The sequence below is a fragment of the Cavia porcellus genome, unplaced genomic scaffold, assembly GCF_034190915.1.
Source record: "Cavia porcellus strain 051 isolate PalLab524CR breed Dunkin Hartley unplaced genomic scaffold, mCavPor4.1 scaffold_23, whole genome shotgun sequence".
In the NCBI taxonomy this organism is placed as follows: Eukaryota; Metazoa; Chordata; class Mammalia; order Rodentia; family Caviidae; genus Cavia; species Cavia porcellus.
Genome location: NW_026947506.1, coordinates 25,487,156 through 25,500,557, shown reverse-complemented (window position 1 = coordinate 25,500,557; position 13,402 = coordinate 25,487,156). Strand labels below are relative to the sequence as shown.

Genomic DNA, 13,402 nt, shown 5'->3' with positions numbered 1-13,402 from the left:
TTTATAGGAAGAACAGCATCCACACAGGAAGCTTCCCCAGGACTTTCCATGGAGGAATCCACAGCACTGGGAGACAGATCACAGTTCAGGTTCTTACAGATTCATTCTGTCCCTAACAACATGTGAGGTCTCCTTGGATATTTGTTGCTCTGTCCTATTCATGATGCCTTCCTGCCTCCTCCATGAAAAGTCACTTTTGCATTATAAAATATTTAACTTCACTAACTCTAATACATCAGAGCACTTGGATATAGCCAGGACCCTGCTGGAATAGATTTATGCACTCCCCTCACTGAATGCAGAGAACAAACTGTCCTGCTCTCTGCCACACAGGCTCTGCTTCTAGGGACCTTCAAGCACCAGTTTAGAAAGCATCATTTAAAGCCTGGTACACACGCCTGTAAACCCAGAACTTTGGGAAGCAAAAGCAGAATGATCTCAATTTGCACCCAGCCTAGATAGCAAGACTCTATTTCCAACGTTTTTTAAAAATTTTTTTACAAAGAGGTGGAGATGTAACTCAGTGTGAAGGCCCTGAGTTTAACCATCGTTTAAAAAAATCATTATATTTTTCTAATTACAGTCCTTAGTAGTCATTGTCCATCTATTTCACGAATTTAGACTGGTAAACATTTATTTGTGATCCTGATTCTGTCCAGCTTTTGGAAAGCTTAGGTCACTTGCAAATGTATCATGGCTCGTAGGTGACACAGATAAGAATGGAACCCCGTCCTCTTGGGAGTTTGGGCTTTCGACACTATGAACACTGGGACCCTAAAGGCCTGTGATGTCATGGAAGTGTTGATACACTGGCCCCCACCTTGAGAGAGAGAAGCATGTCAGGGAACAACAGGGCAGGGGAGGAATGATGGAAGGCATCGACTGTGGTTGAGGATCACTGGAGTTCAGGGTACAAAAACCCTTCTGGGGAAATCATTAGGCACCCCAGGTAGACAATGGCCAGAAGTGCTGAGAATTCCGTCCTCTCAGCAGCACCTACCAAACAGGGTGCTTACGAGGAGTATGTGAGTTCACATAGGTGATGCGCAGGGTCTGTGCTGCATGCTTATGTACCTAGCAGTGCTTGATTTTATCTTTAAAGAAGACACTCATCTTCCCCCAGTGGACTCTTTGACTCTGCGTCTCCTGCCCTTTCTTCCACGTGCCCCTTTCAGAGATCCTGAGCTGCCTCCTGGAGCCTCCCAGGGGGCAGATGGTCTTCAGTGGCGTGGGCAGCCCCTCAACCAAGGCCAGGTCCTCACCGTGTGCCTGTCTCTTGCAGATTATTGGGACCATTCCACTGATGCCTAATCCAGGGCCTTCGAGCCAAGCAACGAGCGGCACTCAGGGCCTTCAAGTACAGCCTATCACCCCCCAGCTCCTGACAAATGCCCAGGGCCAGATCATCGCCACAGTCATCGGGAACCAGATCCTGCCTGTGATCAACACCCAGGGCATCACACTCTCCCCCATCAAACCAGGCCAGCAGGTAAATGTCCCATGGCAAGGCAGCTGTGGCCACTTACCCTTACCTCCCTTCTCCTTCCTGTTCTCAATCCATGAAAGATAACTTTCACGTTTCAAAAATATTTAACCTCACTAACCCTAACATATCAATACTTATCAAATTTAGGCTGCCTACAAAGAAGTCAGAACAAATAAGTTCTGCTTATTAATTTCACTAAAAGGTGATGATCTGGTTAGTTTTTTTCATTCAGATATCAACTGAGCAGTCCCTATGTGGCTGGGTACAGAGCACTGAAGAAGAAAAACGTAATGACTGACTGCATACAGCTTCTGCTCAACAAACATTTATCAACAGGCCCCTGATTAATGTTAGGAAACACATGAAAGAGCAATGCTTTCTGATTTTAAGGAGTTAGACACCCAGTGTAATAAAGCGGAGAATATCTTGTCCAGGGGCAGGTAGGCCATAGAGATGGGAGTGACTTGTTTTACCCACAGATTTCCAAATCTTCCCAGAGAAAATGGCTTGGGAACATTTGGGCAAAAGTTAACCAGTTGGGTAAATGAATGAGTGACAGCACTCACCTGCAGGGGTTGACAACATTCCCAGGCAGTGGCAAGAGCAGGCACAAGGTGAGGCAATGGGAAAGAGGATGGATATCCAGAAATAGGAGAAAGGCTGATGCGATTGGAATGGAGAATAAGCAGAGGACAGTCGGACAGCCCTGGACATGTGACACAGCACCGTGGTGCTCCCGATTCCTTCTGTGTGGAATGGGGCAAATCAGTGTAGCAGGTGTAGTTCTCCTGCTAAAATACCTGACATCTGCAAATAAAAGGAGCAGAGAGTTGCTTAGGTTGGCAGTCTTCAGAGGATCCAGTCCATGCTTGGTTGGCTTCCAGGCAGAAACAGATGGTGGAAGGGAGGGCCTGTGGAGGAAAGGTGCTCATTTCATGACAGTCAGGAAGAAGAGAGAAATAGAAAAATGGAAGGTGCAAGGGACAAGACTACACCCTTCCACGTCATGCCCCTCAGTGACCACCTCTAACCAGGTCCCATCTCCTAACAGTACATGCAGCTATGAACACATCCGTGCATAGATCCACTGATAGGTTCCACCCCATCTTGGTTACTTTTCGCTCATTGCTGGGACAAAATACCCAATATTCAAAATTAAAGGAGGAAAGGTTTTCTTTAATTATGGTTTTTGGAGTTTTCAGTTCATACTCAGCTGGCTCTAAGGCAGGGTCGCATGGCTGAGGAGCAGCTCTTCATGGCATCTGCAGAAGATACCAAAAGTGACCAGAGCAAAAGGGGAAACTAAAGAGCATGCCTCTTCCCCTCCCTTATATTGTATGCAAGCTATCTGCCCCAGGGTGAGTGCATCGCTCACACTGCCAATCCCAGCACGAGACAATGCACCAATCACAAATGCTGGAGTCAGCCTCCTTCAAAAGGTCCCCCCTCCATGACCACAAGAGGTTTTAAGGGGACATCCAGACACAAACCATAACACTCCCATTATCCAATCATCTTCCAAATGTCCTACCTCTGAAGGCATGAGACTTTGTGGGGACATTTTAGATGTAAACCATGACAAGCGGCACCTACCTCACAGGTTCACGTAGGTGAAGTGCTCAGAATAATATCCAGTATGGATCAAGCACTAATGCAGTTGTGATGGTGTTGGTGCTGGCGGTGGTGTGATTTACTCTGCAGCCCTAGAATCTATAAGAAGTATTTTTTAAAGGTAAATGGCTGACTCTACGTGTCTCAAGAAAACAACTCTGATAGCAATATGCAGGCTGACCTGAAAAGATGTCAGCAAATCACTTAGGAGATGATAGTGAAATCCAAGTAAGAATTAATGAGGGCCTGTAATAGGTAGCTGAAAATTAGAGTATGGATTCATAGCTCTGGACAGGAGAGCTGGCTCTGGGCTTCATGAGTATGTTTGATTTAGCTACAAGTACACGGGACATACAGAGAAAATATGAGCAACAGAAGAAGGAAGACCCTGAGTCATCTGGAGAAACACTAGCTCTTAAGGGGTGGAGAAGGAAGGGGAGAGAAGAAATGGCGGGAAAGCAAAAGAAGAACCTTGACATAATGATCCAGGAGTTTCAAAAGAGGACATAAACGAGTATCAAATGCTGCAGAGATGAAATCAGGTAAAGCCATAGAGAAGCGTCAGTTCCTCTGTTTCTCTGTTGTAATGTTTTAAAGTGTGGCTCAACTCTGTTTTAACCACCTGGAAACAAGTCTCTTATTAACAGAAGGAATCAAGAAGTAAGAGGTGACTGGGAGATACAGCTCAGTGGCACAGCACCTGCCTGGCAAGTGTGAGGTCATGAGTTTGATCCCTGGCAAAACAGAAGTAAGAGTTGGCTAAGGCTGAAGACCTAGATTTAAACCTGGAGCTGGACATGATGAGACACAGATATAATCTCAGCACTCTAGGAGGCTGAAGCAGGAAGATTGCAAGTTTGAGCTCAGCCAGGGCAATTTAGTCCCTTAGCAAGAACCTGCCTCAAAATAAAAAATAGAAAGGGCTGGGGATGTAGCTCAGTGTGAAGAGTCTAGGTTCAATCCCCAGCACCTCGGTCAATCAATCAATCAAAAGTTGGAGCACACACTAAAAAAGGAAAGCTGTGGAAGACAATTATGAAGGCTGACAGTGGATATATGGCCCAGCATACAGCCATTGATGACTTGCTAGAAAATCGAATAATGTAATTAGCAAGGAAGTAAATAAAAAGCCAAGAGAATAAGAATGCATCTATGATATCACTTACCTACAACAATGTCGAAATGTTTTCCAGTGACCTCAGCCATGACTTCCAGTCGGCTTCTGATCTAGGTATGAAAACAGGTACTTCTTGGTGGCACTCAGGGACCATGTTTGGAAAATCCCTTTGCTTGTTCAAGTACTGCCTAAAACTCTGTTTAACAGCAGAGATGTCTTGACCACTTGCCTGTGCGCGGCGCTGTACCAAGAAGCTGGACTGTAACTGTGGCAGACAAACCAGATCCCGAAAGAGGTGTGCATTCATTAAAGACTGATTCACCATGCCTCTGGCAGCATGGGCAGTCAGTGTCATGAGAAGGAAGTGAGGGAACTGTGACAGTGGTTAGCAAGGTCACTTCGCCCAGTAAGGAGAGCAACACCAGGAAACCGCAGGCCAGGTCTGAATAGGTTTCCTGGGGAAGAAAAAATTCTGCATTCTTGCACCAAATCTAAACCTGACCCTCAGGAGGTAAGGTTCCCAGGCACCCTTTCCTCCTCATCTTCATCTTCATCCCAAGCAAGATGCCAGATTTACTCTCTCTTGGCTCATTCATTTCATTTGCTTTGTACAAGGGTTCATTTGCCCCCCCCCCCGAATAAAACAAGATTCTCTGTTTTTATTGGTTTTTTAAACTTTACTTCTAGTCGTGTTCATAATTATTTCCAAGCAGAAAAAAGTTCAGAAATCTCTTTTGTGCAATCTACTAAAAACTAAAGCTATTTCTGTAGCAAAACCAACTTGTAAATTGCCCAAAAGGTGATGAATTAGTTAGAAATCTTTAACATTTAATATAAAATAGCTCTCGCTCTCACCTTGAGTTTCAAGGGTGGGTGTGTGGGTGACAGCTGTTACATAAAATGATTGCTCTAGATTTGAGGCATGACAGTTTGGTTGTGGAAGGGCTTCAGTAAGAAATGGCACCCCTCCTCAGCTCCAGGCCCACAGTGGCCATCGGGCATCCAGTTCCAGCATCTCCCTCCTGCGCCCAGCCACAGCTGAGGGGCTTCCTCCCGCTGTGCCTGTCTACCCTAAAAGAGGGAAGAGATGAGCCTCTGCTCATCTAGCCACCACCTCCACCACCCTCTTCACAGCAGAGTTGGAGATCTAGCGGCTGAGAAGCAGCAGCCAGCTTCTTGGGGATCCAACTCATGTCAGCTACAACTAAAGTCCAAATGGTGGGATTCCCATTGAGGATGTACATGCATACTCCTCCCATGTATGTTCACATGGCTCTCTTGTGTGAGAAAAGACATGAGCCCATCCAGAAAGAATGATATGGCAACTGTGCCAAATGCCCCAGTCACAACAGGCACCAACAGGCCTCTTATTCAAGGCCTGAGTGAGAGTTGTGCCCCAGTCCCAGAAGAATTAAGGGACTTGATGGTGAACCTGGTCAGGAACATCAGGAAAATGAATGCTATTGATTCTTGGCATCAGCCCTGGTTGAGCTGGACAAATCAATAGGAGACATTTATCACACATATCAGCATCCCTGAGCTTAAGGATCATAAAATGCCCATGGTCAAAAAAGTAAAAAGCTCAGAACCAGAGGTATAAGGATAGTGGTCTTCAATTTTTTTCTTTACATTGAAGAAATATAATATGGATAATCACTAAAATATAAAGGATTTCTATCATCCAGTGGAGAAGTTTCTCAGTTTATTTTTTCAAGTGATTTATGACAAATGCTTGATCTCACAAGAGCATAGTTCTGACAATAAAATATGTTATAAATTACAGAAGTAGAGAGTCCCCTAACTGATGCTCAGAAGGAAGCTCACTTTTGCCAAGTAAATTACACAGTTATCAGACCCGATGGCCTGGAGTGGTTGGTTTTAAATTTAAAATAATAATTACATCCCTAATTGAAATGCCACATCTGCCTATCACTAAATAAAAGAGTGAATAAAATCTAAGAATGGATTATCCATTTTTCTTGATGATTTATTCCAGTGATGAAAAATCAAGAAAAACCTGCAAAGTTATCATCTGAAATACAAACAGTATATATATATACATATATAATATATTATATATAATATATATTATATATACTATACTCCATATAGTATATATACTATATAGTATATATATATATATATATATATATATATATATATATAGAGAGAGAGAGAGAGAGAGAGAGGCATATATATAGGCATAAATATGGCATATATATATATATATATATGCCAGAACAAAATAGCCCTAGATATGACTTTCACTATATTACATCAGAGACCCTTGCAAGAAAATAAAAGTCACAAAAGATATTGAAAAATAGAAACAAAATTCTGGGTGGATTTTTTAAAATTACTTAAAATAAAAATATGCAGTGAAGCTCGAAAGTAACACTTTGTTTCCTCCCGGGATTCCAGAGCTGCTACAGCTTAGAATGAGCCCCCCAAAATTAGAGAGTAAGTCCCGGTCCCCAATTTGCTTTCCCTGGCTACCCTGTGAATATCCTAGGAATAAGTGGTTTCCTCAGAAGCCACACAGACATCATTCTGGTGGGCATTTATTCTCCCTTTGCCTAAATCCTAACAAAACGTAAGGAAGGTTTTTAGTCATGAAGAGGGCACAAATATTTGAAAGGAAAACAACTTATAACATCAAAGCATGGGAACATCTTGAAAAGTAAACACCGTAACTAAAATAACTTAAAGACTATCATCTGTGAAAGGCACTCAGTTCTTTCTTCAAAAAGTAATCTAATCATGGTGTTATCAGAAAGCTAATGGGAGAAAACTTATTTAAATTAGCTCTTAAAAAATTTATGCTGTTACCTAAGTCCATCCATGTATTGTCCAAGAAATACAAAAGCGTATGCTTGCTTAGCTATTGTTTTAAAAACCAGCTTCCCTTCTCAGCCCTGGTCTAAATCAGTTTCTCTTGTTCTGCCATGGAAGCGCCCAGAATTAGACATAAATGAGCTGCTTCCACCCCCAGAGATCTAAAATGGTGTGGGTTTCCGTAGATGGACAGATGTGTATGGGTGATGCCAAACACAGCAGCCCTGTGACCTGGCAGCCACACCTCCCAGCAGCTCACCTTGTGGTCTTACCTTGACAGTTGCCAACCAGGTCCACTAGAGCGGCTCATACTCTGTACCTGGACATGGTTTCGCCAATTCCTTTACTGCCAGATTCAACTTACCTTCCTCCAGGTCTTGATCCAGTGTCCCTCTGCAGCCGATCCCTGCAGCCAGGCTCCCTCCTTTCTGCCTCTTTTCACTCCCTCCTTTATTTTGGCCACACTGTATGTCGTTTTGAGTCCACAGCTAAAAGGCAGGGATCCGACTGGCTCAGCCTTGCCCACCTAGCCCCAGTTCCGGCCCACGGTGGGAGCTCAGGCAGTTCATTCATGTAGCTGGTGTCCGTCCAGTCAGCATGTCTGACTGTGTCAGGGCATAAACTGGCCCGAGAGCCCTGATCCAGACAAGCACAGCTCCTGTGTTCTGTGTCTTCCTAACTCTGTTTTGCCAGCGCCTTCTGTCCCGCTCTGGTATTCTTCCATGGAGTTTGGGAAGACCTTCCACGCAGCTCTGTCCTCTCTATTTCTCTCTTTCTCAAACTTCAAACCCTCCACACCCTCTCTCACCTCAGCTACATTTAATTCTTGTTTTTCCATTCTGCACCAAAATTTGGCTTCCCTGCTGTCATCTGTCCCTGCTGAGGTCTGGCCACTTTCCATGTCAGTCTGTGACTGCCTGGGTGGCCCCTGCCCGTGTTCAGACTTCATAATTAAGTCCTCTGTCAGTCTAGATCTCCCTTCCTACATCCTCACTGTGCATCAGGGATTCTCTCCCCCACCCCCTCTGCCACTGGTGCTTCTGAGGCACTTAGGCCCCCCATTGATAGGGAACATAAAAATGTTGATCAAAAATATGGTGGCCACACTGCTTAAATTTTTAAAATTTTTTACAGTAAAAGATATATTACCATGCATCCTCCATCAAAATAATTTCCCTCGCTTCGAACACACTTCTCTCATCATTCTTGCTACTTTCTGAAGCCATCCTGGAAGTTCTCTTTCCTGAACATCTTTATGAAGTGTGATCAAAAATACAGTGAACGCAGTAGGCCATCCAACAGAGAGGCAGGTTTGTAAAAACATGGCAGTGTGTCCCTACCTACCTTATTCACGCATCTGGTACTGTGCAAATTCTTGCTCTTCCCCAAAGTCAAAATGACCATGAAAGTAAACAATTTGAATGGATTCCTGTCACTGAGGCAGCCAGAACAGCCCAGCGGAAGGTACTCGTACAGAGGACACCAGAGGTGCTTCAGAAAATGGCAAGAATGAGAGGCTAGTGTGTTCAATGCAAGGGAACGACTTAGGGAAGGTTAATGGCAGAGTACCTTTTACTGTAATAAATTTGTCTAATTTAAACATTCACAGAAATTTCAGCTCTTCTTCCTTTGTAAAGCACAGAGATATTTCACAGTTGTGGAATAGAGCTTGAAGGAATAAATTTCCAAAGTGCTACCAACAGGATCACTTCCTCTTGGTTTTTATAAACTTACCACAAGGAGGGGGAAGTCTCCCCCAGTGTCATGCTCCAGGTCCTTGAAATTTTTCAAGCTACATTATCCCCATGCCAACCTTAAATCTTACAGCAAATTTAATACCTGCATTCTTATCCCGTCCGTAATAGAACAAACCCCTCAGTAAGACTGTGGCATCCCTTGTATCTTCCAAATTAGCAAGAGCTCTTACTGTGTCTGGGCTCAGGCTTCTCCTGTCTAGACATAATAAACCCATTCTCTTAGCTGAGTTTAGCTATCATCCCATACTCTCAGAGGCTGAGACAGGAGTACAGTAAGTTCAAGTCCAGCTTGAGAAACTTAGTAAGACCTATCTCAATTTAAAAAAATGAAGAGGGTTGGGGATATACCTTGATGCAAAGGCCCCTGCTCAATCCCTAGTGCCCACCAAAAAATAAAATAAAGTAAAATCTACTTGCTTTGCCCTTTTATCCAAGAGAAGTACCCCTTCCAAAACCTATGTGATTCCCCAAACAGCAGCATCTAAGGACTTGTTAGGCAAATGCATGATCTTCAATTTAGACATGAACCCCAAACTAAGTCAGAACTCTGAGGATGGAAGCAAGCGATCAGGCTTTCACAGCCCTCCAGCTGATTCTGGAGGAGCTAAATTTCTAGAATACTGTGAGATAATTTCTCTTCTGAACTCTTCTGAGGCACATATGACTCAGAAAGAGCCAGCCAGAGCAAGAAGGGAACAGAGTCCCAGCCTCCCACCCCAGGACTCTGGCTGCTGCTGCAGGGCCTCTCCGGGCTGTGTCCCAGTGTCCCCACACCACAGGGAGAATCCCATCCCTGCTTCCCAGCACATTTGTGCAAGACTACACCACTGCCAATGCACCTGTGCAAGACCCAAGAGTCTTTTCCAACCTCCTGGTGAATTTCTCCATCCTTAATCTCCCTTGAATTTTACTTCTGACAGCCACGATCTTTTCCAACCCGTCTAGCACATTTCGAATTTGATTCTCTTCCCCAAGACATTTGCCACCCCTGTTTATTTTTAGGTTTGTTTGGTTTTTTTGTTTTGCTTTGTTTTTTGTTTTTTATCAGTACCAGGGATCAAACTCACGACTGCCTGCTTGCAAGGCAAGTGCTTATGCCGCTGAGCTAAATCCCCAGCCCCTCCCTGTTTATTTTTATATCAACCTTGGATTTAATGAGAAGGTGCTTTATTCCACAAACTAAAACATCGTGAAGGAAATACTGCAGCACACGGGGAAGATACAGGGGAGCCTTTCACATGTGCTGCTGCTTCTGTCTTTTTGCTGAATAGCTGAACCACCTGGCAGTGCCAACCAACACCGACAAACCAGCGAAGCCAGCCTGTGGAAGCCCACAGGAAGTGCCAAGTTTGTCAGCCTCTAAGTTCTGGCCTCCTTGTTTGTCATCCTGCCCTGCGTGTGGGACAGACATTATCCCTCCTGTGGCTATCAAGAACTGTCCCTTCCTGTCCTTGCATGCTGGGTGTCTGTGCTCTCAGACTCTTTGCACCTGGCTCACAGCTACTAAAGGGCAGGAAAGTGATTGTGTGAACTCAGAAACAGGCAAACTCCAGCTCCTGTAGACAGCCCAGCCAGGCTGCAGTGGATAAACAGAAAATGAGATAATATAAAAGGATACAATACTGAGGAAAGTAAGTTTGAAGGACTGAAGATACAGAATTAATGATACCAAGCAAGGACAATTCATGAGCAACTCCTTCTGACATATGTCTTCCATATGACACTAAAATCAAAATAAGCTGCTTTGTTTTGTTAATGGTACTGGGGATTGAACTAGACCTTTTGCACTATGATGCAACCTTAACCTTTTTTTTATTTTTTTATTTTAAGAATATGGTCTCTCTAAATTGCCCAGGCTGGAGTTGAACTTGTGATCCTCCTGTCTCAGCCTCCAAGAGTGTTGGAATTGCAGACATGTGCCACCAACAGCACCTAGAATAAAATTTCGAGTAGTCCTATAGCCACCAAACAGCACCACACTTTCTGAAAGAGATGAGATTTTAAGTGTTTTTTGACTTGTAGAAAATTGCTAAATTAGAAAAGTATTTAAAATTTCATAGTAAGAAAAAAAAAGTGAGGTGTGTTTAGATGAGCAGATCATGATGATCAACACTGAAGGTGACCAGCAGGTCGGACCTGAGGGAAGCTGGAGCTACCTGCTGCTTCCTGGCGTCTCTCCTCCACAGATGGGCAGAGGTGAGACCAGCGGGGCCTGATGGAATATGCTGGCTCTTGTTTCTTACCCTAGGCTTATTGTCCCAGGGACATCATTGCATCCTTTTAAATCTGTTTCCCCATCTGTAACAACATCACTGATACCTAACAATGAGGACTGTTGCCAAGACTGAAAACGACGTACGTGAAACCATAGAAAGCAAGCAATAAAAGGGGCCATAGATTTGACCTTTCAAGGTCACAAAACAGCTACCCTCATAGAGCTTCTTAGTTTCCTTTTCCCTCCAGAGTGCTAGAGGAATAAACTTACCTCCATGCTTCCAACTATTCCTAACTGCCTGCACTTTGGATAAGTTTTTCCACCCAGTCATGTTTCGAGATTCACACATGTATTTTTGTGCCAATAATCATACAGTACAAATATATATAATTTTTACAGCTGTCAATATCTTTAAACACAACATAATTAAATCAAATTAAATAACACTTTCCTAATTCTGTGTATTTGAAGTATGTTAAATTTTCTATACTAAAGGTCAGAACTGTTTCATGAAATACCTTATATCTCTGTGCTGGCTTTCTTATTTGGTAAATATATATTAGTTATAAATAAAACATATGTTAGGCATAAATTTTTTAGAATACAAACAGCATGAACTTAATAAAAGTTAATAACTAGGAAAATCAGATTAGTATAGTATAAAATGTCTTTTATTAACCTACAAGTCTGGTAAAGAATGTTACCATAATTTATTAGTACATGCTAATATTACATAATAGTAGGGCTTGTTTGGGGGAGTTGATACACACACTTAACATGTCTTAGTCAGTTTCGATCCTATTACTCCCTCTTTTGTCCTAAGCATAAAGTTTTTTAAATTACTACATCGAAATCATCATGTCAAGAATTTCAAAGTCAGAGTGCTATGTTCTCCCTGGAAGCATTGCATTTGGGAGATGGAAGATGAAGATGTGATTGGCTCTTTCATCTGTTTCACAATTGCTTCTAGAAGTAACACACATGTCTACACTGGAGACTGGAATGAAATGTACAGGCCTTATTACATAATCTTGCCTCTTTACATAATCCTGTTGATTTTTGACAAGTATGAACCTTTAAAAATGTTCACAGTTTTGATAGTTGAACTCTGCAAAGAGATCAGGGGTCCAATCCCTTAAAAAATATTTACTTACTTTGGAAGAAAAAATGTATCTTAGAGTTTTAGAAATCTTAGATTCCCTTTTCTTTGTCCTCTCAAATTCCTTCTCATGGCTCCCACATAAGTTCTGCCTTGCTTTAGTGATCCTGAATGAGCTTGTAGGCTAGTAATTTTTTTTCTTTACTGAGTTGTGTCTGAGGAAGAGACGTTTAAATTGATTATTGTCTTAACCAGTTCCTTGACAGTACATTACCCCACCCAGGGCCAATAAAATATTGATGGAATGATAAAACTGAAGACTACCCATGATTCAGTAATTCAAAATTGTAAACATCTTTTGTACCTAACGGTCTTTAGAAGGACAACTCAATAGGTGATGGGGAGGTATATTGGCATGCAGATATCCATCATATTTTATTGTATAAATTAAAAATAGATTGAATCTTTAATATGTGTCCCTATGGAATACATTTTACTGGATTCAATTGTTGATTATGTGCTCATGAAATTGGCTAATTACCTTAGGAGATGCTTAGTGCATATTAATTTGAGGTCTTGTGTTGATTATGAGAATCTTTGGTTCATATTTAGCCTCCGTTTAGAATAGGGTGTGCACTTGAAATGTAACTGTAAGCCAGTCCTTAGGAGGGACAGCACGGCATCTTGGGAAGATCCCGGAATGGGGAAGTGGGAATCTGGATTCTTGTATTCAGCAGCTCTGTAGCTTCAGGCTAGTCACTTACCTACCAGAATTATAACAGGTTTATCTACTGCATAGAAATAGCATGTGAATTGGGGAAATTACTAGTAATCATTACCAATTTGGAAACAGAAGAGGAAATAGCCCTACATGCACATTTCCAAGGTACTACCTTACTCACAATCATTTAAGGGTAAAATGTTACCTTAATATTGAAATCCCTTTAGAGCATTAAAAAAATTGATAATCCAAAGTATTGATGATGGTATAGAGCAACTAGGATTCTCACCCATTGCTGGTGGGAATATAGAATGATACAACCAGCTCGGGAACAGTGTTGGAGTTTTGCAGAAAGCTTAATGTGCACTTAAAGTATGGTTCAGTTAATCCACTCCTCTTTTCATAAATGAATCAAGACCAAAAGTAGACATATACTTGTGTGTAAATGTTTGTAACAGCTTAATTCATCATAATGACTCCAAAATGGAGACAACTCAAATGCCCATCAATGGAGATATATTCTATTTGGCAATAAAAAAAAGAAAAGAATGAGCTACTGAT

The 13,402-nt window shown here is 42.4% G+C and overlaps 1 protein-coding gene across 3 annotated transcripts in view; it reads left to right on the top strand.

Moving 5' to 3' along the window:
• Pou6f2 (POU class 6 homeobox 2) overlaps positions 1-13,402 on the top strand; it is a 384,698-nt gene that overhangs the window by 351,419 nt on the left and 19,877 nt on the right. For all 3 annotated transcript variants that reach the window (XM_023565208.2, XM_063233938.1, XM_063233937.1), the window contains one exon: positions 1,283-1,489. In XM_023565208.2, the coding sequence (XP_023420976.2) occupies positions 1,283-1,489 (207 nt within the window). The remainder of the gene's footprint in view (positions 1-1,282; positions 1,490-13,402) is intronic.